General features: G+C 40.1%; 1 protein-coding gene across 4 annotated transcripts in view; it reads right to left on the bottom strand.

The window, feature by feature from the left end:
• The window catches only part of LOC139385241 (oxysterols receptor LXR-alpha-like), a 32733-nt gene extending 7142 nt beyond the window's left edge, over nucleotides 1-25591 (bottom strand). The window contains exons 1-6 of one of the 4 annotated variants that reach the window (XM_071130388.1): nucleotides 25494-25570; nucleotides 13631-13852; nucleotides 9783-9864; nucleotides 7593-7832; nucleotides 558-824; nucleotides 45-247 (exon numbers count right to left, since the gene is read on the bottom strand). In XM_071130388.1, the coding sequence (XP_070986489.1) occupies nucleotides 45-247; nucleotides 558-824; nucleotides 7593-7758 (636 nt within the window). In that variant the 5' untranslated portion in view covers nucleotides 7759-7832; nucleotides 9783-9864; nucleotides 13631-13852; nucleotides 25494-25570. Of the gene's footprint in view, nucleotides 1-44; nucleotides 248-557; nucleotides 825-7592; nucleotides 7833-9782; nucleotides 9865-13630; nucleotides 13858-25493 lie in introns of those variants that run through there. The other 3 variants (XM_071130387.1, XM_071130384.1, XM_071130386.1) reach the window with 3 other exon arrangements.
• Nucleotides 25592-27007: the final 1416 nt, after the last annotated feature.

Below are 27007 nucleotides of genomic sequence, written 5' to 3'. Positions count from 1 at the left end.
TGCCCTGTGGCATCAAAAGAATTGGGACACTCAGAGACAATCACCGTGACTTTGGGCCGGTCGATGAACGAGCGCTTGTTGCACTGCTTCTGCATGGCCACCAGCTTCTCGATCATCTCCAGCTGCTCAGGCTCCAGCGGGACCACCTCCGGCACCGGGGTGGGGGTCACCACGGCAGACGTGCGTGCAGTCTCTTCCTCGTTCTTCTTCATTTTCTTCCCTCGGATCTGCTCCTCTGAGAGAACGCCTGGGAACGCCAGGAACAAAATCAGAACAGTTATGACAAGTAGGAAAAAGATATACTACCATAGTTTGGGAGGTCAATTTCAATGATGTACTACAGATTTTTATAGAGCTCTTGCCAACCATCTCCAATCAGTATCTCAACATTTAATATTAGTGCATCTTCTACGTTTTTTTAGCACAAACCCTACATCTAAGGTAAAAAAATAAAAATAAAATAAAAAGCACAGGTGTTTTTGAAGATAAAGGTGTATATAAAAAATATTAAAAAACATGGCTGCCACAGGGAACTGTAGCTCAAACAGACAACTCACATTGCTCCAGCATGCCCGCCTCGCGGCACTTGCGCAGCCGGCACTGCTGGCACTTGCGGCGCATGTACATGTCCATCTCACAGCGGCCGTTGTTCTTGCACGAGTACTGGGCGCTCTTGATGACGCTGCGGCGGAAGAAGCCCTTGCAGCCCTCGCAGCTCAGCACGTTGTAGTGGAAGCCCGAGGCCTTGTCCCCGCACACGCTGCACACCTCGTTCCCCAGCATCTTGGGGGCTGGACCCTTCTTCCTCTTCACCGGCTGACCCTCTGTGGAAATATAGAACATTTTAAGTATTGAGGGGGCGCTAGTGCGCATGGAGTAGAAGCGCTCCTTCAGATCTCCTCTGTTTTATTTAACCCCTTTTTTCTCCCCAACTTCGTGGTATCCAATTGGTAGTAGTTACAGTCTTGTCTCATCGCTGCAACTCCCGCACGGACTCGGGAGAGGCGAAGGCCGAGAGCCATGCGTCCCCCGTAACACAACCCAACCAAGCCACACTGCTTCTTGACACAACACACATCTAACCCGGAAGCCAGCCGCACCAATGTGTTGGAGGAAACACCGTACATCTGGTGACTTGGTCAGCGTGCACTACGCCCGGCCCGCCACAGGAGTCGCTAGTGCACGATGAGACAAGGATATCCCTGCCGGCCAAACCCTCCCTAACCCGGACGACGCTGCGCCAATTGTGCGCCGCCCTATGGACCTCCCGGTCACGGCCGGCTACGACAGAGCCTGGGCTCAAACCCAGAATCTCTGGTGGCACAGCTAGCACTAATGCAGTGTCTTAGACCACTGCGCCACCCGGGAAGCCATCACTGCTTATTTTTAATTTTAATTTTTACCGTTTCATTTCCAAGTTTGCAAAAAAAAAAAATATGCACACACCTGATGTCAGAAGTTTACATAAACCTAAACGCTAAAAAGCGTGTGAGCAAGGAGGCCTACAAACCTGACATAACCTGAAGGCAATGCTACCAAATACTAATTGAGTGTATGTAAACTTCTGACCCTATGGCCAGAAACAAATAACTTTCTTCTAAAACACGTCAGTCTGTTTTTGTTCTGAGAAATGAAGGCTATTCCACACAAGAAACTATCTGGCTATTCAATAAATTGAGGGAAAAGGGATCTCATGTGCATCTCAGATAATTTTACAACAAGTGAGCTAGAGAGGATACCATTTAAAATGGTGCATGACCACTTAACTTACCTGGCACTAAAAATACCTAGAAATCCAAAGCTCATCTTAACTACAGTGAGCTGGTTGCAAAGCTACAACAAAAAACAGAGCAGGAGTATATTGCTTCTTTCCATGTTGGGGTTTCTCTTCCCAGGTTAACTTAATCTTTTCCAGAATCTTCACATTTTTCTTCTTAGGACTTTGGACTCAACAACCTTGTCATTTGTCTGGGGTTACAAAAACCACCGTATTCATAAAGGCCCACTTGCAAAAGCCCAAGGAAAGTTGCGTCTTAGGCCTACCCATCTTTAAGCATTATTACTGGGCTGCAAATGCCAGGGCATTAACATACCAGCAACTGGGGTTCCCTGATAAGTTGGACACTGTTCCCCCCTGTGGCTAAATATGCAACTCAAGTCTGTCACAAATTCCTCTCTTCCAGCCTTGCTTTTCTCCAAAGCAGAGTGCCCAAACAAACTGACAACTTTTCTTTGAGAAATTCTTAAAATAATTTTAAACCAGATTAAGCATGTTTGCAAGGTGCCTGATACCTCTATACACCCCAATATGCTTTAAATCATTATTTTTGTTCCATCTCGGTCTGATAAGGTATTTCTTGAATGGAGGGAGAAGGGACTGGCCACAATTGAAGACTTCTACATAGATAAGCAATTAGCATCATTCGTCCAATTAAAGAATACATTCACACCCCCATTCACCTTTTTTTCCGTTACTTACAAGACAGACAATAGCAAAGTGGAAAGTAAAAATTCTGACACGCTCCCTGTAAAACATTTATTTTATGATTTGCTACAGCGCCCTCCCAATTCAAAACACCTAATCTCATTTTGTCTCCTTTTTCTCTAACTACACACAGGCCTTTACTGGTCATCTCAAGGAGACTTGGGGTAAAAAAAACAAAAAAAATAGAGTTAAATATTGAGATTTCAGATGATCTATGGGGAGAAACACTGTCTAGAATTCACTCGTTCCATTAATGCCAGATATCAGTTGATACAATACAAAGTTGTGCATAAACTTCATTACTCCAAAACCAAATTACATACCATTTACCCCCAGGTCTTATTGTGGCAGAATCAGAATCCTTTAGGTAACATTGATAAATAGATGTTTTATCAATTTTCATAAGTATGCTTATGTGGTAAAGGTTACTTGGGCCCCAGAGAGGGGAGAGGTCAGGCTTGTCATCATATGGGAATGTGTCTAACTATTACATGTCCCCTCTGAGGTTGCCTTATCTTGATTTAGTATATGGCCTAGGAGGCTCACTGTCTTTCCTGATCTTGTCCAGGAGGGGGTGTACTTGAGATGGGAGTATCTATAATTGACAATTGATATATGCCATTGGATGAGGTAATGTTTTGGTCCTAAGTGGTACCAAGAACCAGATAAGAACTTCGTTTAGGAGACCAAACTGAACAATCATTTATAGCTAATGCTGTCTGGCTATGGGATACTCCTCTCTAAAGTAAAATCTTCCTTTGTGCAGTTTTCCTAAAACCTGTGGTTTGTCATGTCCACTAGGGGGTGGATCATCACTATAAAGGATCTCAGTTGCCATTATGTTGACATTCTCAGAGAATTCATTTATAGGCACTAAATTGATCTGAGTCAAACAGGGCTATGGTGAAGCTCATACATAATTAAAGATGGGACTTTATAATAACTCTGACTTGTGTGGTTTGCTCTCATGATTTGGTAATACAGGAAATGTCCATGAGTCTCCCCAGTGTGACAAGTGTAAAGCCTCAGAAGGTTCCTTAACTCACCTTTTTTGGTTCTGCCCCCTACTCAATAATTATTGGAGGAACATCTTTGATTGGTACTCCAAAAGGTATATGAGAGGGCCATTGACCCTGACGCAGAACTCTCTCTCTTTGGCTGCTCAGAGTCTGTCCTAAGATCATCCTATGGAGGAACAATGGTGTTTGGAATGGTGGCTGCAGAATGGAAGTCACCCACCCCCCTTGCTTCAGTAGATGGCTAGCAGCAATGTTTAACACCATTAACTTAAAATATTCAGGTTTTTATTTAAGAACCAACCTCTCCAGCAGATTTCTCAAGATTTGGGGTCTGTTTGTGGACCATCTGGACAGAGACTGACGAGGAACACTTACTGTTGTTGTAACTGTCATTCTTGCTCTATTCTTGTTCCATGTCTTGCCTAAGCGATACTTCATTTCATATGTCTGGCAGCTGTGTTTGTTGTTGTGTGTTTTGTACTAAATTGCAAAAGAAAATCCGTTCAAAAAAGAAATATTAAAAAAAAAGCAAACATGAACTGTCAATATGATATACAAATATCAGAGAAAGTAAATGCATATATGTTGTGTCAATATTAGAGGTCGACCGATTAATCGCAATGGCCGAATAATTAGGGCCGATTTCAAGTTATAACAATCGGTAATCGGCATTTTTGGACACCGATTGTGGCCGATTACATTGCACTCCACGATGAGCCTGCATGGCAGGCTGACTACCTGTTACGCGAGTGCAGCAAGAAGCCAAGGTAAGCTAGCTAGCATTAAACTTATCTTATAAAAAACAATAAATCTTAACATAATCACTAGTTAACTGGGGCGGCAGGGTAGCCTAGTGGTTCGAGTGTTGGACTAGTAACCGGAAGGTTGCAAGTTCAAACCCCCGAGCCGACAAATCTGTCGTTCTGCCCATGAACAGGTAGTTAACCCACTGTTCCTAGGCCGTTATTGAAAATAAGAATTTGTTCTTAACTGACTTGCCTGGTTAAATAAAAAGGTATACATTTTTTTTTTTTTTTTTTAAATACACATGGTTGATGATATTACTAGTTTAGCTTGTCCTGCTTTGCATATAATCGATGCGGTGGCTGTTAATTTCTCATCGAATCACAGCCTACTTCGCCAAACGGGTAATGATTTAATAAGCGCATTCGCGAAAAAAGCACCGCCGTCGCACCAATGTGTATCTAACCATAAACATCAATACCTTTCTTTAAAATCAATACGCAAGTATATATATTTTTAAACCTGCATATTTAGTTAATATTGCCTGCTAACATGAATTTCTTTTAACGAGGGAAATTGTGTCACTTCTTGCGTATATGCAGCAGTTTGGGCCGCCTGGCTCGTTGCAAACTGTGTGAAGATCATTTATTCCTAACAAAGACGGTAATTAATTTGCCAGAATTGTACATAATTATGACATAACATTGAAGGTTATGCAATATAACAGCAATATTTAGACTTAGGGATGCCAGATAAAATATGGAACGGTTCCGTATTTCACTGAAAGATAAATGTTTTGTTTTTGAAATGATAGGTCATTAATATGGTCAAATCCAGAAACTAAGGCTCGTATTTATGTGTGTTATCATTTTATAATTAAGTCTATGACTTGATATAGCAGTCTGAGCGGTGGTAGGCAGGCTCGTAAGCATTCATTCAAACAGCACTTTCGTGCATTTGCCAGCAGCTCTTCGCTGTGCTTCAAGCATTGGGCTGTTTATGATATCAACTCCCGAGATTAGGCTGGTGTAACCGATGTGAAATGGCTAGCTAGTTAGCAGGGTGTGTGCTAATAGCTTTTCAAATCGGTGACGTCACTCGCTCTGAGACCTTGAAGTAGTTGCTCTGCAAGGGCCGCGGCTTTTGTGGAGCGATGGGTAACGATGCTTCGGGGGTGGCTGTTGTCGATGTGTTCCTGGTTCGAGCCCAGGTAGGGGCGAGGAGAGGGACAGAAGCTATACTGTTACTGGCAATACTAAAGTGCCTATAAGAACATCCAATAGTCAAAGGTATATGAAATACAAATGGTAGAGAGAGAAATAGTCCTATATTTCCTATAGTAACTACAACCTAAAACTTCTTACCTGGGAATATTGAAGAATCATGTTAAAAGGAACCACCAGCTTTCATATGTTCTGCGCAAGGAACTTAAACGTTAGCTTTTTTACATGGCACATACTGCACTTTTACTTAATTCTCCACCATTTTCGCATTATTTAAACCAAATTGAACATGTTTCATTATTTATTTGAGGCTAAATGTATTATATTAAGTTAAAATAAAAGTGTTCACTATTGTTGTAATTGTCATTATTACAAGAAAAAATATGTAAAATATTTTTTTTTTAAATTTAAAATCGGCATTTGCTTTTTTTTGGTCCTCCAATAAATCGGTGTCGGTGTTGAAAAATCATAAGTCGATCGACCTCTAGTTAATATACTACATGGAACTATCTGGGAAAATATAGGCGTGTACTCTAAATATACAGTACCAGTCCAAAGATTGGACACAGCTACTCATTCAAGGGGTTTTCTTTATTTATACCATTTTCTACATTGTAGGATAATAGTGTACACATCAAAACAACACATATGGAATAATGTAGTAAGCAAATAATAAATAAAAGTGTTTAACAAATCAGAACATATTTTATATGAGATTCTTCAAAGTAGCCACCCTTTGCCTTGATGGCAGCTTTACACACTTGGCATTCTCTTAACCAGCTTCTTGAAGTAGTCACCTGGAATGCATTTCAATGAACAGGTGTGCCTTGTAAAAAGTTGTGGAATTTCTTTCTTGATGCATTTGAGCCAATCAGTTGTGTTGTGACAAGGTAGGGGTGGTATACAGAAGATGGTCTTTTACAAAATAGGGCTAAGCCCATGTTATGCCAAGATCAGCTCAAATAAGCAAAGAGAAACGACAGTCCATCATTACTTAAGACATGAAGGTCAGTCAATAGTTCATTGGAGTTACCAGCCTCAGAAATTGCAGTCCAAATAAATGCTTCAGAGTTCAAGTAACAGACATCAACATCAACGGTTCAGAGGAGACTGCGTGAATCAGGCCTTCATGGTCAAATGGCTGCAAAGAAACCACTACTAAAGGACACCAGTAAGAAGAAGATACTTGCTTGGGCCAAGAAACAAAAGCAATGGACATTAGACCGGTGGAAATCTGTCCTTTGGTCTGATGCGTCCAAATGTGAGATTTTTGGTTCCAACTGCCATGTCTTTGTGAGACGCAGAGTAGGTGAATGGATGATGTCTCCATGTGTGGTTCCCACCGTGAAGCATGGAGGTGGGGGTGCATTGTTGGACACACTGATTTATTTGGAATTCAAGGCACTCTTAACCAGGATGGCAACCACAGCATTCTGCAGCGATACACCATCCCATCTGGTTTGCGCTTAGAGGGACTATCATTTGTTTTTCAACAGGATAATGACCCAACACACCTCCAGGCTGTGTAAGGGCTATCTGACCAAGAAGGAGAGTGATGGAGTGCTGCATCAGATGACCTGGCCTCCACAATCACCCGACCTCAACCCAATTGGGATGGTTTGGGATGAGTCGGACCGCAGAGTGAAGGAAAAGCAGCCAACAAGTGCTCAGCATATGAACTCCTTCAAGACTGTTGGAAAAGCATTCCAGGTGAAGCTGGTTGAGAGAATGACAAAAGTGTGCAAAGCTGTCATCAAGTCAAAGGGTGGCTACTTTGAAGAATATTTATTTGGATTTGTTTAACACTTTTTTGGTTACTACATGATTCCATGTGTGTTATTTCATAATGTTGATGTATTTAACTTTTACTCTACAGTGTAGAAAATAGTACAAATAAAGAAAAACCCTTTAATGCGTAGGTGTCCAAAATTTGGACTAGTACTGTATAAGATGAGACTTTGTCAAAAACAAACGGATTAGCCTGACGCTTGGACCAGTCCGACTGGTTTGATGACATCACTGGACACACAGGTGCCAGGTCTCCCTCACAAAATATGCATATTGACCTCAATGGGACTTTGTGGATAAATAAAGGTTAAATAAATACAAAAACATGCGCACCTGTGTTGGCAAGCATGTCGCCGGCGGGGTCGGCCTTGATGTTGCTGGGCTCCATGAGCAGCGGGCTGCTCTTCTCAGCTAGTGAGGAAGGCCCTTTCTGGGAGGGGCTGGAAAACCCTGCATGGTGGGGTGGTTCCAGGGGGAGGAGGTTGCCCTCATGCTTCATTTCTGCACTGCTGTGGTTGTCACCACTGCAGAGGCAGTCCAGTTGCAGCTCTGGGGCCCCGTCGAACACTTCACCTGCGATACAGAAACACACATTGCAGGGTGTCCAATCAAAAATGCATTTTTTGACCAATGGGTAAAATAACTATGTTAATTGTGTAGATCAGTGGTTCTCAACTGGGTTTGGCCTCGGGACCCAAATTGAACCAGGTTGTCTCAGTCGTGACCCAATATTCACAACACTTTTTTTGTTGCCAAAATACATTGTGGAAAAATATTTTTTTTAATGCTATATTGATAGTAAATGTAGCAATTATATGACAAGGGAACAACCTTTCCACCTCTCATTGTGGATGTTACAATTTTCCCATATTCTTGATGAGCTCACTGGTTTAAGACCACAATCTAACAAAAATAGCACTGCTAATGGCACTATATTGAAAATAATGTGATTGAAGAACAATTGTTCAAAGATTAAATTATTAAAACATTTAAATGTGTCATTTATCTTATCCAAGAGTGACCCGAGTCCACACTTTTTTATCATTCTACATACCTGGTTTAAGTTCAGACTGGAGTATTCTTTTATTTTACCCACGACCCATTCAAAACCTCCAGTTGAGAATTGCTGGTGTAGATAATCCTGTAAGAAAACCAATGGTCCAAACCACATGTCCCTATCATAATCTGTTAAAAATGTATTGGCGTGTTTACCCTTGTAGGATGGGCAGAATAAGGGTGACTAAATAACAAGGAGCCCCTCCCCCCTCAGCAAGGCTAGATTCCGTGCAATAACTAAGGCAACCGGCTACCTGACAGGCTCACTTGCCTGTTGAACTCATTATCTTTCTTCTCGAATCCGCAGGACATAACAATAGAGGTTATATGGATATCGATTTTCAGACACGTCATGTAATATTTTTCAGATTTTAGTATACGCTTTTCATATGAATTCAAAATTCCTGTAATTTTGTGAAAAGATTTCTTACAAAAGCAAGCGCATCTCTGAAATGTCAACCGAGCACTGAGCGTATACCAAGCTTTTCGTTTTCAAATCCTTTTACATTTAATTATGCTTGTGTCATGCTAATTTAGCTTTTTGCGACCTGCGGAAACAACTTTGAAGACAACCACAAAAATGTCAAATCCTCAAAAGATATGTCAACAGAGCCCGGTGCTTATTATTGGATGTATTAGACATAATGTTAAATTATGTTTTTGATAAAGAGCCCACTGAACAATTCAGAACAAGAATAATCATATTTGCCTTGGTAAAATGTATTTTATACCATAATAAAACATTTCACCCACTATAGGCAGAGTGGGTGGAAAACCTACACATCGAGATGTTAGACCACTTTACGGTCACTTGCTGTGGCTTTACTTTTGAAATCATACATGACCACATCACCTTTCACATAGGACACTCAGTTCTAAAAAGTCACAAGATTGTGAGACGTTCACATTTAGGCCTAAATGTGCTCTAACTACATGCAACAATTACACCTGAAAACAGTCCTAAATGTCAATGATATAGGCCTATCTGTAGTAGTAAAAGAAGAATAATAATTTAACAACTTAAAGCTATAAAAAGAAGATGTTTTACTGCCGATCGGCTGGTAACGCAAAGTTCTATGACAATGTATACAAATAGCAACGTCTTCCTGTTACACGGTTGGTTCTAGGAGGTTGAAAACAAACAATATAATACTTCACATCCCTCAAACAGATGGGTTTGGATTATGACAGGGTAAAAAAGTAATACTAAGCTAATTCTTTTCTTTAAACATTTAATATTTGTGACATGACTAAGCCAGTTCAAATATACTTTTTTTAAAGAATAGATATATTTTATTTTCTCTAAAAATTGTCACTACATTATTTTTCATTCTGTAGTGTGCCATGTGGGGTGCCCTACAATGTCAGTGCAATGACAAGCGGGGTCGACTGAGAACCCAGCTGATGAATGGGAGTTAAGGACAAGTACCCAGTCAGATCACGACTAAAACAACATGGGGCTCTTACCATGACAAACATGTGATATCAGTCCCAGCCAGTGTGGACATCTTCTGCACAGCAGCTTGTCATTACGAAATCAAATCTGCATCTGGGGGTTAATACAATAATATCATACTAGAATACGAGAGCCAATAGACTGTACTTTAACGCCATAAAGAAGTGATCACGTAGAAAACGTGAAATATCAAGTGCGCCTATACGTGTAATCTCAATTAAATAGCCTGTAGACTAGGTTATATGGGGCGGGGAAGCACGGCGCAGTCGTCTTTAATTTCCTAAATATGGCAGGCTACAGTTTAGACTCCAACATCGACTGGAAATACATTTTACACTGCTTGAAAATCATCCGGCTCACATTGTCATTTAGCAGATGCTCTTATCAAGGGTTCAAAAGGCACAGACAGGTTTTCACCTTGTAGGCTCAGGGATTCGAACCAGCAGCCTTTCAGTTACTGGCCCAACTAACCGCTCGGCTACCTGCCACCACCACTTATACAAAATGCTCCTAAAAGTTATGCAAAACGTAGCTCTAGTCAAGTACGTGTCCACTCTCTTATATTTCAACCCAACTACGTCTACACTATTGGCTGATATAGCCCAAAAAGACAGCTAGCCTAATATATAAAAATTGGCCACTTAAGAATCTCTGGTATTTTAACCTATTTCTTGTACAAAAATAGCCTATAAGGAAATTTTGACGAGGTGGCAAGATTGCTGGGACCAGGGCTGCGGTTTTCACCCTTCATTCGGTATAGGCTTCCTTGTTGTCACTGTCGTTTAGGTTAGTATTGTGGTGTAAGTACAAAGGTGACGTTCAGATTTCTACTCTCAAAGCCTTTAAACTCTACACTGTTTTAAAGTCACCGTGGACTCACGGTGAAATCCCTGAGCGGTTTCCTTCCTCTCTGGCAATGGAGTTAGGAAGTATCTTTGTAGTGACAGGGTATATTGATATACCATCCAAAGTGGAATGATTAACTTCACCATGCCCAAAGGAATATTCAATGTCTGCTTTTTAAATTTTTACCCATCTACCAATAGGTGCCCTTCTTCACGAAGCATTAAGAAACCTCTGGTCTTTGTGGTTGACTCTGTTAGAAATTCACTGCTCGACTGAAGGATCTTACAGATCATTTAATGTATGAGGTACAGAGATGAGGTAGTAATTCAAAAATAATTTTAAACACTTATTGCACAGAGAGTCCATGCGACTTGAGCTAATTTCTAGGAGTTGAACACCTGACTGAAGACATTTTAGCTCTTCATTCATTTGTAAAAATGTCTAAAAACACAATTCCACTGACATTCTGGAGTGTTGTGTGTAAGCCAGTGACAAAATCTCAATTTAATACATTTTAAATTCAGGCTGTAACAACATTTGGAAAAAGTCAAGGTGTATGAATACTTTCTGAATGTATTGTAGTTGAAATTGTCAGTCTGTCACCTGGCCTTAATTTCAACGTCCACAAACGCTTTTTTGGTCCTTAAAATTGGTCCAAACCTAGACGTCCACGATTGGTTCAGATTTGGTCCGGTCCAAATCTGAACCAATCATAGATGTCTAGGTTTTGAAAGTTTAGACAGTACAGCACAGTAAGAGTATAGTACTTCACTACTTTTCTTTACTGTATTATAGAGTATAGATCAGAACAGTCCTTGTACAATAGAATGGAGTAGAGTTTAGTACACAGAGTTGCACACTAGAGTTGAGCAGATCAGAAATCTGCATTTTTTAAAAACAGACCTTGAAAAAAAATAAACAATTCACGTTTGTTTTATTTTGAAAGTCAGTGTATTTCCTGCTAAAATAGAGTGATCAGGGGTGTTAGAATATAGTTTTCCTTCAAAGAAAATACATTAGCGCAACACATTCGGCAGAAAATAGCTTCCTTTTCATCAGGATGGCAACCAAAGTGCAATTCTATTTATAGCAGCCACATTTAAAATGAGCTTACAATGGAAAAATGTATTTTTGGCAAAAACGATGCATGGCCATCATATTTATAATGTTAATCATAAAAAGAATGTAGCCAGCTACATTTCCTAATTTTCGCTTGAAGTTAATCTTGCATATTACCAGAGAAAAGTAGGTTACACTGAGAAAGGTACACATTAGTCAGAGCATGGTCTGCTGATAAAATGCCCGTGTGTGAATTCTCATCCAATTGGAGAAGTGCAACTGACGTACAAAATGTGTGCTGACAATATACAGCATTTTAGATCTGCGTTTACAAAATGCATCAAGATATTTCTTATGTGGCAAGAACAAAAAGTCTAAAAAAAAAATGCAAAATTCTGCATTAACACACCCCTGTTGAGTACACTATAATGTAGTGTAGTGTACTTTGATGTCCAAACTTTGCAACAGAATGGTTCAGATTTGGTCCGGTCCAAAGAAACCAAATTTGGTCTTGTTTGGTGGTGGAGCTCATTAAAATAATAGCCAGTGTAGAATAATACCCAAATATTTCAACCTTTGTCTACCTATTTAGGATACATCACCATGAAGAGAATGACATTCATATCCATAATTATGCAGGGACCCATGATGAAATTCCGTTAACACAATTCTGTTACCAGGTGTAAATCCACTACTGTAGTTTAATAACCAAATTAGATGTTTTCAAACACAACATGTCATAGTTGACACCCCATTCTTTCTGCAGACATCTTTGAATCTTAATTTGAAGCCGATATTTAACAGTTCTGGGAAAAAAAGTGGTCACTTTGGGGGGGGGGGGGGGGGTGAAATTCTGCTACCAAACTTTGCATCTCCACAGTTCTTCGAGTAAATGTGTTTTTGTCAAATGTTCTCGGTAAAATCTTAAAAGTAGTCTGTGCATAGAGTTTGAAATCAAATGGTTATTGATTGGTATACATTTTAAGTGTCTCCACGCAACTTTATTACAGTGGAATTGTCCATAGCTAGGAGACATTGTGGTTTAGTGGGTTGAAATCTTCATAGAAGTCGGGAAAAAAATATGACAAAAATGTTTAGCACTTGAGTGAGTCTTTTTTCATATAAAAAAAATCTGATTTATTGAAATGTCCATGTGGTTTATATTAAAAAAAGGGGCACTTTGTAATAACAGGCTTTAAAATATCCATGGGATATGGGATTCGAATAGTACTCTATTTGTGGAACGATTGATTGATACCCATTGATTCTTTCAAGAACATAAACTTAAACTGCCTCATGAGCTTAGTCCAACTGTCCCCATCAGAACCCAAAATAAGCCTGCTTTACTCCAATGTTTGTAAACAACGTAAGTTTAAACAAACTGTATAGCCTCAAAACTAATGATGGGGGAGAGGGGATCGATAGTTACTTAAGGATATTGTTTGAGATATCGTACAATTTTGACAAAGGCACAATTTTATTTTTGCACTAGTTGGCTGTACCTGCAACAAAACGCCAGTATTTGTCCTACATCAAACGTGAACAATTAAGAAAATGCAGGGCGGCAGATGGCCTAGATTAAGAGCGTTGTGCAAGTAACCGAAAAGTCACTGGTTTGAATCCCCGAGCCGATTAGGCCCGAAATCTGTCGATATGCCCTTGAGTAAGGCACTTAACTCTAATTGCTCCTGTAAATCTCTGAATAAGAGCGTTTGCTAAATTCCTATGATGTAAATGTAAAATGCCATCTGCCCAATCTTCATTGACTCAATTCAACCATTTGGGCAAATGTAGGGATAATAAAAATGTACAAAATTAAAGAAAACAGACTTACTTAGCATAGTCCTGTTATTCGTTTGAGCGGCACAAGTGTATTGCATGTCAGTAACTTGTCTGTGTGTTTAAGAGATTGACCAGAGAGTCAGTTAAACTGGGCATCTGGTGTTCAACATACCTTTCAAGTAATGTCCTGTTATGATCTGTCCATCTTGCCCATGTGAGACTGAAACCTCATTCAATGTGGCTGCTTCCCTGGCATTGACAGGCGAACAGCTTTAAGGACAGGCCTGTTTGTGTTCCACTCAAAAAAATAAATCCCTCTGTCCTCGGTCTCGTGGAAGTTTTATGACTCAAGCATATCTTGAGAGAAACACAAACCCTTCTGCTAGCCAATATCCTGTGGGAGACAGAGAGAAACAGAGAGATGGAGGAAAGGCAGGGTGAAAACAGGAACACAGACGAGGTAACTATTGGTCGTTTGCATGGTTCTGAAATCCCAATAGGACCTTGTGCTGCTCAAATATTTTCATCTTGGAGTGTGTCTAACCAGCCACTTCTCACAAACACAATACAAAAAAGGGGCCTTCTCAAAGTCTAAAGTAGGCTAGTGAACAGAGAACTAACAAATCACAAGTTATAGTGTAATAGTACACCATTTGTACTGAACCGTTCGGTATGGGGACCTCAGATCTGTCCGCACTGAACCCAAATTAATACATTAAAAAAATGTACAAAATAAAAATACACTGGGCCTTTAAGCTATTGTAGGACTATGCCTCAAGTAAATCTGAGCAGAAAAAGATTTCAGGCTATTCCATAAAAAATGGAATTGGCGCATTTGAAACTGTGCTTTTGTGAGGCACAGCCAGAAACTAGTTTAAATCTCCAGTTTGGGAACATTGTCTTCCCAGACTACAACAGCGATGGACAGACAGTGGATAAAACGTTAACAGTACGTTGCCACGCTCAATGAGACTAACCTATGCATGTTGACACATTTCAGGGCTCCACAGTGCAAACATTTGACTTACATTTCAATAAAAATGTTTAATGTGTACCAGCTAAATTGCAGTGGTCTGAAGGAATAGGTCCATTCTATGAATGATGTTTCTATAACTGAAATGACACCCACCTTGTATTCAAGAGCATGTCTCAACCAATGGCATGCACAACACAAAAACCTCAGATGATGTAAAGTAGGGTCGAAGCTTTAACATAAGTGAATGTAAGGCAATGCATCGCAGTGCTAGAGGTGTCTCTAGAGACCTGGGTTTTGTGCTCAACTAAGGACTACTCCAATGGCTGATGCATCATTGGTGAATAAAAATGTATTGAAAAACTGAGTTTGTACAGCAACTTCAAAAAGTGTTATGTTAATTGACAAACGTGTCCACAGGTGTTTAAGTAATAAATATTATAGTTCAATGTAAACCATTTATGGACCAACTACAGCAACAGTGTTTTATTCAAATAAGTTAGGTTTTTCTAAAGTCTAATTTAATTTTTTTAAAACGACCTGAAGATTTAATACGGACGAATTTTGGTAATGAGACTTTGGGGTGACATTTTTTTTTCATTATAATAAAAGACAGTGCCATAAACTAGGCATCTTAGTCTTCAGAATTATAGTTCACTGTTGCAGATGCATCATGGTTTTCTAACTCAATTTGCTAAGCCATGGTTAAAGCTGGTTTCATGAGAATCACAGTTGTTCAAAATTCATTGATTCTTGAAGAACCACCGCTACGCTAGACTCCGCATGAGCTTAGTACAACCGTCTTACCAAGATTACTAGGGCTTGGAATTGCCAGGGACCTCACGATATGATAAAGACACTTTGTTGCCGATGCAATATGTATTTCAATTCTCATAAATCTAGATGTATTGCGATTAGATACTGAGATTTATTTGCAATTTGATGTTCCAAACATATTGCTCACTATATGGCTGCTGCTGAGAAACAAGACAGAGCATAAGAAAATGTGTTTTGATCAGTCATGGAAGTAAAAGCGCTGAAAATGTGTTGGCTTACTATTTAAAAAGGAAGATTGGTAGTTTTCATCCTATAGCTTGTTACCCGTGTTAATGTGCAGGTACAGCCAACTAACATTAGCTAACGCTATTTAGCACCAGTGGTAGAAAAATTACCTAAATGTCATACTTGAGTAAAAGAAAGATACCTTAATAGAAAAATCACTCAAAATCAGTAAAAGACAACCAGTAAAATGCTACTTGAGTAAAAGTATTTGGTTTTAAATATACTTAAGCATCAAAAGTAAATGTAATTGCTAAAATATACTTAAGCATCAAAACTATAAATCAATTCAAATTCCTTATATTAAGCAAACCAGACAGCACACTCCAACACTAGGATATTACATACAAACCAAGCATTTGTGATTAGTGAGTCCTCCAGATCAGAGGCAGTATGGATGACCAGGGATGTTCTCTTGATAAGTGTGTGAATTAGGCCATTTTCCTTTCCTGCTAAGCATTCAAAATGTTATAGTATAAAGTAAAGTAAAGTATAAAAGAGTACTTTTGGGTGTCAGGGAAAAATCTATGGTGTAAAAAGTACATGATTTTCTTTAGGAATGCAGTGAAGTAAAAGTTGTCAAATATAAATAGTAAAGTAACAAAAACTACTGAAGTAGTACTTTAAAGTATTTTTAATTAAGTACATTACACCCCTGCTTTTTACAAATCGATTCTTGGGAGTCAAATTATCAATATAATATTGTGATCTGTAACTATTGATTTTACCTGCATCACTATTGACCACCCAAAATAAAATAAGCTATACTTGTTTTACTCCATTGTTTGTAAACAAGCTTCAAAATCAGTTTAAAACTATATTTTTGATATCGTGGACTGTCAGTTGTATCCATAGTACCATCTATGAATGTAAGAGATTAGGCCTACAATTCTCCAGAACCATTTCTTAGTTATGGCAAAACAAGTGCCTGGGCTGCCGTTGGTGAACAACTAAAGAAGGATTGTTCCTTTCAATACTTTTTGCCTATTTAAATGTACTGGTCAATGTACTGTGTCCTAGGCTAACAATTTCCACTTTAGAGGACAGGAAAGCTGCAGCTGGTTTGAAAGCTTGAGTTGATTGGGTGAATGAGGATCTTTGGGCTGTGGGCCACTGACCTAAAGTAACCTCACTCCCTTGCTCAATACAAGTCCAATGTTCTGTAGAGCTTATCAGGAACCTATGTCCAGGAAATGGGTGCTACTGTTCTCAAAGACTGGTGGAATTTAAATCATAGGAGGCATTCCCAATACATTATAAAATACATTTTTAAAGGGGATATCTGCATTTGCTACATCCATTTTTTATTTTATTCATGATATACACCCATTGATTCCTGAAGAGGCCTAATTCAAAAACCTTACTTAAATAGATGACATTAATTTATTTCCATGGCTAGGGGGAGCAGACATTCTGAGGTATGAAATTAGGAATATGCCCTTTAACCCACTTTATTCGAAGCCTGTTCTGAGAACTATTGGGAACGGTCCCCTCACTTGTAAACATAGGATTGTTACTCAACAATGGTGAAGAAGCCATACAAAGCTTTAAGAAAACTCATGTTGCTTATGCCCAAGTTTCAGTACCTCCTTTGCTAGCGAGCATGCATGGGAGTGTGTGTGTACGTACAATCTCACAGTGAAAGGCAGCAGAAGACAGTTCCATCACAGTAGAACATCTATTGCCAGTAAGCATATTGGGTGTAACTTTTATTTTTTCTCCTGAGTGTCACAACATCAGCGGGTGTAACTACTGGTTAAGCGAAAAGACTTCCATACTCAGCACCAACAACAGCATGTGAAAGGTAACCTTAGCAGATTTTGGCCATCCATAATCACACTTCAAGGAATTCTGGGTACAGAACTAGTATGAGTTCTAGTCATTATATTTATATGAGTTTGGCCTCTAATGACCCACTGAGGAAAGAAAAGTCACCTCAAATTAAAGTCCCCCTCCCCACACACACACGTAGACTTGGACATGGACACAATTACTACCGTTGCTAACTAGTAACGGGCTAATGCAACGCTCCATTAGCCGTTACAAGTTAGGTACGGTTTGGCGAAGCACCAAAAATGTGAAACCAACCGTAACAATACCATCTTCATTTTCGAGTCGGTCAAACCTTTTTCCACATTTTGTTACAGCCTTATTCTAAAATTGCTGTTTTATTAAAAATAAAAAATAAATTAAAAACATCTACACACAATACCCCATAAAGACAAAGCAAAAACAGGTTTGACTAATGTATTAAACATAAAACAGAAATACATTGTTTACATAAGGTATTACATAGTATTCAGACCCATTTCCATGAGACTAAAATGAGCTCAGGTGTATCCGGTTACCATTGATCATCCTTGAGATGTTTCTACAACTTGATTGGAGTCCAATTCAATTGATTGGACATGATTTGGAAAGGCACACAATATATATATATTGTGTGCCTTTCCATATATATATATATATATATATATATATATAAAGGCACACAATATATATATATTGTGTGCCTTTCCATATATATATATATATATATATATATATATATATATATATATATATATATATATATATATATATATATATATAGTCCCACAGTTGACAGTGCATGTCAGAGCAAAAACCAAGCAATGAGGTCAAAGGAATTGTCCGTTGAGCTCTGAGATAGGATTGAGGCACCGATTTCGGGACGGGTACCAAAACATTTCTGTAGCATTGAAGGTCCACAAGAACACAGTGGCCTCCATCATTCTTAAATTGAATAAGTTTGAAACACCCAAGACTCTTCCTAGAGCTGGCCAACCAGTCAAACTGAGCAATCAAGGGAGAAGGGCCTTGGTCAGGGAGGTGGCCGAGAACCCGATGGTCACTGACAGAGATCCAGACTTCCTCTGTGGTGATTAGAAAACCTTCCAGAAGGACAACCATCTCTGCAGCACTCCACTAATCAGGCGTTTATGGTAGGGTGGCCAGACAGAAGTCACTCCTCAGTAAAAAGCAGGTGACAGCCCACTTGGAGTTTGCCAAAAGGCACCTAAGACCATGAGAAACAGGAATCTCTAGTCTGATAAAATCTAAATTGAAAACTTTAGCCTGAATGCCAAGCGATACGTCTGGAGGAAACCTTACACCATCATGCTGTGGGGATGTTTTTCAGCAGCAGGGACTGGGAGACTAGTCAGGATTCCTGATGAAAACCTGCTCCAGAGTGCTCAGGACCTCAGACTGGAGCGAAGCTTCGCCTTCCAACAGGACAACGACCCTAAGCGCACAGCCAAGACAATGGAGGAGTGTGTGGCCCAGCCAGAGCCCGGACTTTAACCCAATCAAACATATCTGGAGAGACCTGAAAATAGCTGTGCAGCGACACTTCCCATCCAACCTGACAGAGCTTGTGAGGATCTGCAGAGAAGAACTGGAGAAAAACCTTAAATACAAGTGTGCCAAGCAAGTAGCGTCATACCCAAGAGGACTCCAGGCTGTAATCGCTGCCAAATGTGCTTCAACAAAATACTGAGTAAAGGGTCTAAATACTTACGTAAATGTAACCTGTTTTTGCTTTGTCATTATGGGACATTGTGTGTAGATTGAGGGGGGAAAACAAATACATTTTAGAAAAAGGCTGTTAACAAAATGTGGAAAAAGTCAATGGGTCTGAATTCTTTCCCAATGCACTGTATCTTCTAAAAAGTCAGTGTCCAGTTGCAGGTGGGTAGTTTGAATTTAGAAAATGCTCCGTTATTAAAATAAATCCATGTTTTCCTTCATGAAGTAATCCAACATCGTGTACACCGCCATCTTGTCTATTTAAAATAATTTTCTCATTGATCGTTACAGGTGAGTGTCATAATGACATACTGAACTTTGCAGTGGACCCATCTGGAGTGTATGGTTGATGAAACAGTGAAGCATGTGTTGATGTATTGTTCTAAGTACCAGTATGTGGAAGAGAGGGATAGATTGATGTTTAGGGTTATTGAGGTTGGACAGGGATGGATGATTGACTACACACTCCATCCAGTACAGTAGGTGGACCTCTAACGTTTGTTTGCGGACCGCCATTATCTTATAGAAGGGGTGGACATACCGGTCTCAATCAATTACTATTAGAACTAGAGGTCGACCGATTAATCGGAATGGCCGATTAATTAGTGCCGATTTCAAGTTCATAACAGTCAGAAAACTGTATTTTTTTTTACACCTTTATTTAATCTTTATTTAACTAGGCAAGTCAGTTAAGAACACATTCGTATTTTCAATGACGGCCTAGGAACGGTGGGTTAACTGCCTCCTTCAGGGGGAGAACGACAGATTCACCTTGTCAGCTCGGGGGATCCAATCTTGCAACCTTACAGTTAACTAGTCCAACGCAATAACAACCTGCCTCTTGTTGCACTCCACAAGGAGACTGCCTGTTACGAAAAATGCAGTAAGCCAAGGTAAGTTGCTAGCTAGCATTAAACTTATCTTATAAAAACAATCAATCAATCATACTCACTAGTTAACTACACATGGTTGATGATATTACTAGATATTATCTAGGGTGTCCTGCGTTGCATATAATCTGACTGAGCATACAAGTATCTAAGTATCTGACTGAGCGGTGGTAGGCAGAAGCAGGCGCGTAAACATTCATTCAAACAGCACTCTTGTGCGTTTTGCCAGCAGCTCTTCGTTGTGCGTCAAGCGCTGCGCTGTTTATGACTTCAAGTCTATCAACTCCCGAGATGAGGCTGGTGTAACCGAAGTGAAATGGCTGGCTAGTTAGCGCGCGCTAATAGCGTTTCAAATGTCACTCGCTCTGAGCCTGTGGTTGTTTCCCTTGCTCTGCATGGGTAACGATGCTTCGAGGGTGGCTGTTGTCGTTGTGTTTCTGGTTCGAGCCCAGGGAGGAGCGAGGAGAGGGACGGAAGCTATACTGTTACACTGGCAATACTAAAGTGCCTATAAGAATATCCAATAGTCAAAGATTAATGAAATACAAATGGTATAGAGGGAAATAGTCCTATAATTCCTATAATAACTACAACCTAAAACTTCTTACCTGGGAATATTGAAGACTCATGTTAAAAGGAACCACCAGCTTTCATATGTTCTCATGTTCTGAACAAGGAACTTAAACGTTAGCTTTCTTACATGGCACATATTGCACTTTTACTTTCTTCTCCAACACTTTGTTTTTGCATTATTTAAACCAAATTGAACATGTTTCATTATTTATTTGAGGCTAAATTGATTTTTTTGATGTATTATATTAAGTTAAAATAAGTGTTCATTCAGTATTGTTGTAATTGTCATTATTACAAATGTTTAAAAATTACAACAAAAAAATTGGCCGATTAATCGGTATCGGCTTTTTTGGTCCTCCAATAATCGGTATCGAAAAATCATAATCGGTCGACCTCTAATTATAACCTACCCAAACCAGAAACCATGGAAAGATGGCAGCATTTGCGCTAAACTGAAAGTGCAAACCACCGCATTTAATCATGGTTGAATACAAACAATTTTAATTATTCCCTCCGTAAGGCAATCAAACAGACAAAACGTCAGTACAGAGACAGTTTAATAATGGAAAAATTGTTGTAATCAATTTATCACTAGCCACTTTATATAATGTTTACATACCCTACATTACTCATCTCATATGTATACACTGTACGCTATACCATCTACTGCATCTTGCCGTCTTGATGTAATGTATCACTAGCCACTTTACACTATGCCGCTTTATATGTTTTCATACCCTACATTACTCATCTCATATTTATATTGTACTCTATACCATCTACTGCATCTTGCCTATGCCGTTCGGCCATCACTCATTTATATATTTTTATGTACATATTCGTATTCATTCCTTTACACTTTTGTGTATAAGGTAGTTGTTGTAAAATTGTTAGGTTATATTACTTGTTAGATATTACTGCATGGTCGGAACTAGAAGAACAAGCATTTTTCTACACTTGCATTAACATCTGCTAACCATGTGTATGTGACAAATAAATGTTATTTAAAAGTGGAGTCACAATTCAACGGCTCAGACATGAGACGTATGTGGCAGGGTCTACAGACAATCACAGATTACAAAAGGGAAAACCAGCCAAGTCGGACACCGACGTCCTGCTCCCAGACAAGCTAAACACCTTCTTTGCCAACTTTGAGGACAACACAGTGCTATCAACGCGGCCCACTCCCAAGGACTGTGGGCTCTCATCTGTGGCCTACCTGAGTAAGACATTTAACCCTCGCAAGACTGCCGGCCCAGACAGCATCCATAGCCGCATCCTCAGAGCATGCGGTGACCAGCTGGCTGGAGTGTTCACAGACATATTCAATCTCTCCCTAATCCAGTCTGCTGTCCCCACATGCTTCAAGATGTCCACCATTGGTCCTGTACCCAAGAAACCCTACCCCATCCCAAAATCCCTTTCATCCCTGTCCAACCTCAATAACCCTACACATCAAAGCAAAGGTAACTGAACTAATGACTACCGCCCTGTAGCACTCACTTCTGTCATCATTAAGCGCTTGAGATGCTAGTTAACCTCGTGTAGGGGGCAGTATTTTGATGTCTGGATGAAAAATGTACCCAAATGACCCTGCCTATTTCTCAGGCCCAGAATCTAGGATATGCATATAATTGTTAGGATAGAATTAGGCTAGAAAACACTCTTAAGTTTCCAAAACTCTCAAATATTGTCTGTGAGTATAACAAAACTAATATTGCAGGCGAAAACCTGAGGAAAATAAAACCAGGAAGTGTTGTTTTTCCTGAAAGCTCTGTTCCATAGCCTGCCTTCGCTCCATTTAAAAGGGATATCAACCAGATTAATTGTTCACACCATGGGGAAGCCATAGGAAAGTCTTTAGACATAGTTTCAGGCTTTTAGTTTGAAAAATTAGCGAGAAAGATCACATTGTGTCATTGGATGGCTGGGTGCCAGCAGCGTTTTGCATGCACAACAGCTTGGAGCAGACATTTTCTCTCTCTCTCTCTCCTATTGAAGAAGCTACAGTCCCGGTTGAAATATTATTGATTATATATTGTAAAAACAACCTGATGATTGATTATAAAAAACTTTTGACATGTTTCTACGAACATTACGGATACTAATTGGAATTTTCGTCTGCGATGTCGTGACCGCTCGAGCCTGTGGATTTCTGAACAAAACGCACCAACCAAAATGGAGGTATTTTGGATATAAAAATAATCTTTATTGAACAAAAGGAACATTTATTGTGTAAATGGGAGTCTCGTGAGTGCAAACATCCGAAGATCAAAGGTAAACAATTAATTGTATTGCTTTTCTGACTTTCGTGACCAATCTACTTGGCTGCTAGCTGTTTGTAATGTTTTGTCTCCTGAGAGAGATGTCCTTATATAAACGCTTGGTATGCTTTCGCCGAAAAGCTTTTTTAAAATCTGACACGCCAGGTGGATTAACAACAAGCTAAGCTGTGTTTTGCAATATTGCACTTGTGATTTCATGAAAATTTTTAAAAAAAATGTAATTTAATTTGAATTTAGCACTCTGCAATTCAGCAGATGTTGACAAAAATTATCCCACTAACAGGATGGGTGCATCAAGAAGTTAAGATCATAACCACCTTACACCCTAGACCCACTTCAATTTGCTTACCGCCCCAATAGATCCACAGACGATGCCCTATCCCACCTGGAAAAGAGGAATACCCATGTAAGAATGCTGTTCATTGACTATAGCTCTGCCTTCAACACAATAGTACTCTCCAAGCTCAGGGACCTGTCTGAACACTGCTCTGTGCAACTTGGGCCGCCCCAGGTGGTGAAGGTAGGAAACAACATCTCCACTTCACTGATCCTCAACACAGGGGCACCACAAGGTTACGTACTCAGCCCCCTCCTGTACACCCTGTTCACCCATGACTGCGTAACCACACACACCAACTCAAGCATCAAGTCTGCAGGTGACAACCATAGTAGGCCTGATTACCAACAATGACGAGACAGCCTACAGGGAGGTGGTGAGGGCCCTGGCGGAGTTGTGCCAGGAAAATAACCTCTCCCTCAACATCAACAAAATGAAGGAGCTAATCGTTAACTTGAGGAAAAAGCAGCGGGAGCATGCCCATATCCACATAGACGGGACCGCATTGGAGAAGGTGGAAAGCTTCAAGTTCCTCGGTGTACACATCACTGACGATTTGAAATGGTCCACCCCCACAGACAGTGTGGTGAAGAAGGCACAACAGCGTCTCTTCAACCTCAGTAGGCTGGAAACATTTTTGGCTTGGCCCCTAAGACCCTCAAACTTTTACAGATGCACAATTGAGAGCATCACCACCTGGTACTGCAACTGCATCGCCCGCCACCACAGGGCTCTCCAGAGGGTGGTGCGGTCTACCCAACACATCAACGGAGGACACACTACCTGCCCTCAGGACACCTACAGAACCTGATATCACAGGCACGCCAAAAAGATCAACCTTCCAAGCAAAGGCCTGTTCACCCCGTTATCATCCAGAAGGTGAGGTCAATACAGGAGCAACAAAGCTGGGACAGAGTCTGAAAAACCACTTCTATCTCAAGGCCATCAGGAATGTTAAGTAGCCATCACTAGCCACCTTCCACCCAGTTACTCAAACCTGCACCTTAGAGGCTGCTGCCCTATATACATAGATATGGAATCACTGGTCACCTTAATGTTTACATATTTCTTTACACATTTCATATGTATATACTGTATTCTATTTTAGTCAATGCCACATTGCTAATCCTAATATTTATATATTTCTTAATTCCATTTTAGATGTGTGTATTGTTAGATAATACTGCACTGTTGGAGCTAGGAACACAAGCATTTTGCTACACCATCTGCTAAATGTGTATGTTACCAATAAAGTTTGATTTGATGAGAGATGATTTGAAATAGACAAGATGGTAGCATACACATTGTTGGATTACTTCATGGAGCCCCCAAAAAAGTATCAGAGCATTTTCGAAATACAAACGAACCACATGGAATTAGACATTTTAAAATATACATGTTTGACCAAATCGAGAACTAAGATAGTGTTGCCAAGTTAAGGTTGATTGCAAATTATCTGTGCTAAGCCAAACAGTATCTATCCTGTAACCGCTAATGGAACATCACAACATTGGTAGCCCGTTGCAATCTGCTAGCTATGTATCACAATCACACTGAACAACCATGATCAAAAACACAACTAATCTCATTTGTAAAAATTCTGCGTCTGACAAATTGAGCACAGGCATCATTAGTCACCATCGAGTTGTCAAATGCAGCACGGGGCAGCAGGGTGGCCCAGCTGTGAAGAGCGTTGGGCCAGTAACCTAAAGATTGCTTGTTCGAATCCCCTAGCCGACTAGGTGAACAATCTGTGACAACACTGTCACTGTCCAGCTATCGAAGTTGTGTTGCAATCTTATGGCAAGATCCCAACTTAATATTTCGCAATCATGTCATCATGACCATTGGGGGTAGTTAGATAGCGAGTTAGCTAAATGCTAGCAAACTATATGATTTTCTGATGACATCAGTGATGTTGACGTTAGTTAGCTAACTAACTAGGTAGCGTTTTCTAGGTAACTACTAGTAGCTAGCTAACTTGTTAGCAAGTTGTTTATTAACGCAGAAAGCTAGCCACATAACTCATTTAAACTCCATAAACACCTCACATTTTAACTGTTAGGCATTGCCTTAACCACGTTATTATGTGGCTCGTACGCTGTTTTTCTATAACTAGCTATTTAGAAGAGCTAACTAGCTAATGTGAGCTCTATCGGTAAACGAAAACATGCCTGCTTAGCACGCTACCGTTAGCTATGGCTCAAGGGCTAACTCTGGCTGGCGGTGGTGGATTCTAGCTACCAAGTTCGTCAGCTAGCTATTCCAGTAGACAGAAGTAGAAAAGGACAACTGTATCATGTCCAAACTGGCATGTCAAGAAAACAAACTATCCTACGCAACACAAAAAGTCAGATTTGGTGGCTTGCCTGAGTTTGTTACCGATAGTCACCCCGTTTCGTAGCGACTAGCCAGACAGATTCCACGAAGTCCTGCTGCACGGTCGGTGTAGTCAATCATGTGACTTGAGCAGGAAATAGGTAGAGCTAGGCCTAAATACATTTCAGCCGAAGCCACAAAGGTTTGTCAGTGTTGACACACATAGCCTAGATACAGCTAAAATGAATACATTATTGCGAATGCCACATATTTAACTGCACCACCCCCCGGCCTTGACCAAAACTGATCTGATCGATTGCACATGACGTCACGACAACAATTCGTAAACTCGGTCCATTTTGAAGAGGGTTCGCTATGTATGCTGCGTTCAGAACACCTGTGAACTCGGACAAATACGGTCAAATCATGACCTCAGTGATCTTCGTGTCGGAAAGTCGGAGATCTAGAATGAGGCCCGAGTTCTGAAATTGGAATTCCAAATCGGATGACCGTTCAAATCGAGCTCGTTCAAGTAGAGTTCCAAGCTCCCAGTTGTTCTGAGCGCGGCAATATTTCTGGAAGATGTGGGTACTTTAGCAAACGATATCATTCACGCATTATTTATTTAACCGTTATCAGGGAGTTATGCTGAGACCAATGTCTCTTTTACATATGAGCCCTGGATTACACAAATGACAGAAAATAGAAATGCAAGCCGAAAGAAAACACGGTCATAAAAAATGTATTTCCATGTTTCCCTCGTTGCTTTGTAATATAAATTGGAAAAGATGGGCATGGAGAATAAACGATATCACGATATCGTGGAGAATAAACGATATCACGATATGGAGAATAAACGATATCATTTCCGGTAGGTTGTGCACACTAAAGGAAACAAAGATTATCCATTAGATTGATAAAATAGTCGAGTGACCGCTCTAAAGTGAGGAAATGGAATGGAGTCCCTGGAGAAGGCGGTCAGGAGTAGTGCAGTTTTATCATGAGGAGACGTATACTTAGAAAACGGAGGAGGAATGAAGGGACATTGAGAGGGAGAGAAGGTCTAAAAGAGAAAGAGAGGGGGAGATTGAGTCGGATAAGAATATTGGGGGAAAGGGAGATGGTTTGTTAAAGAAGAAGGGAGAAAGGGAGGGGGAGATTGAGTCAGATAAGAATATTGGGGAAAAGGGAGATGGTTTGTTAAAGAAGAAGGGAGAAAGAGATGGGGAGATTGAGTCGGATAAGAATATTGAAGAAAAGGGAGATGGTTTGTTAAAGAAGAAGGGAGAAAGAGAGGGGGAGATTGAGTCGGATAAGAATATTGGGGGAAAAGGAGATGGTTTGTTAAAGAAGAAGGGGACAAAATGTAAGCAGAGGGAGCTGAAGACAGGAGGAGAAATGGAAGTGAATGAGGGTGAAGTATCGGAGGTGGTAAATGCGTAAAGTTATTGGAGACCGAGGTGTGCACGGATGATCAGGATAAAGAAGAGTCTGTGACAGTAGGAGTGAAGTTTATGGAAAAAGTTATTTGCCTTTTGGCTGATCCATTTGTGGTTTCACGGTG

This window comes from Oncorhynchus clarkii, chromosome 26, assembly GCF_045791955.1.
Source record: "Oncorhynchus clarkii lewisi isolate Uvic-CL-2024 chromosome 26, UVic_Ocla_1.0, whole genome shotgun sequence".
NCBI classification, from domain to species: Eukaryota; Metazoa; Chordata; class Actinopteri; order Salmoniformes; family Salmonidae; genus Oncorhynchus; species Oncorhynchus clarkii.
This window is presented reverse-complemented; position numbering and strand designations above follow the sequence as displayed.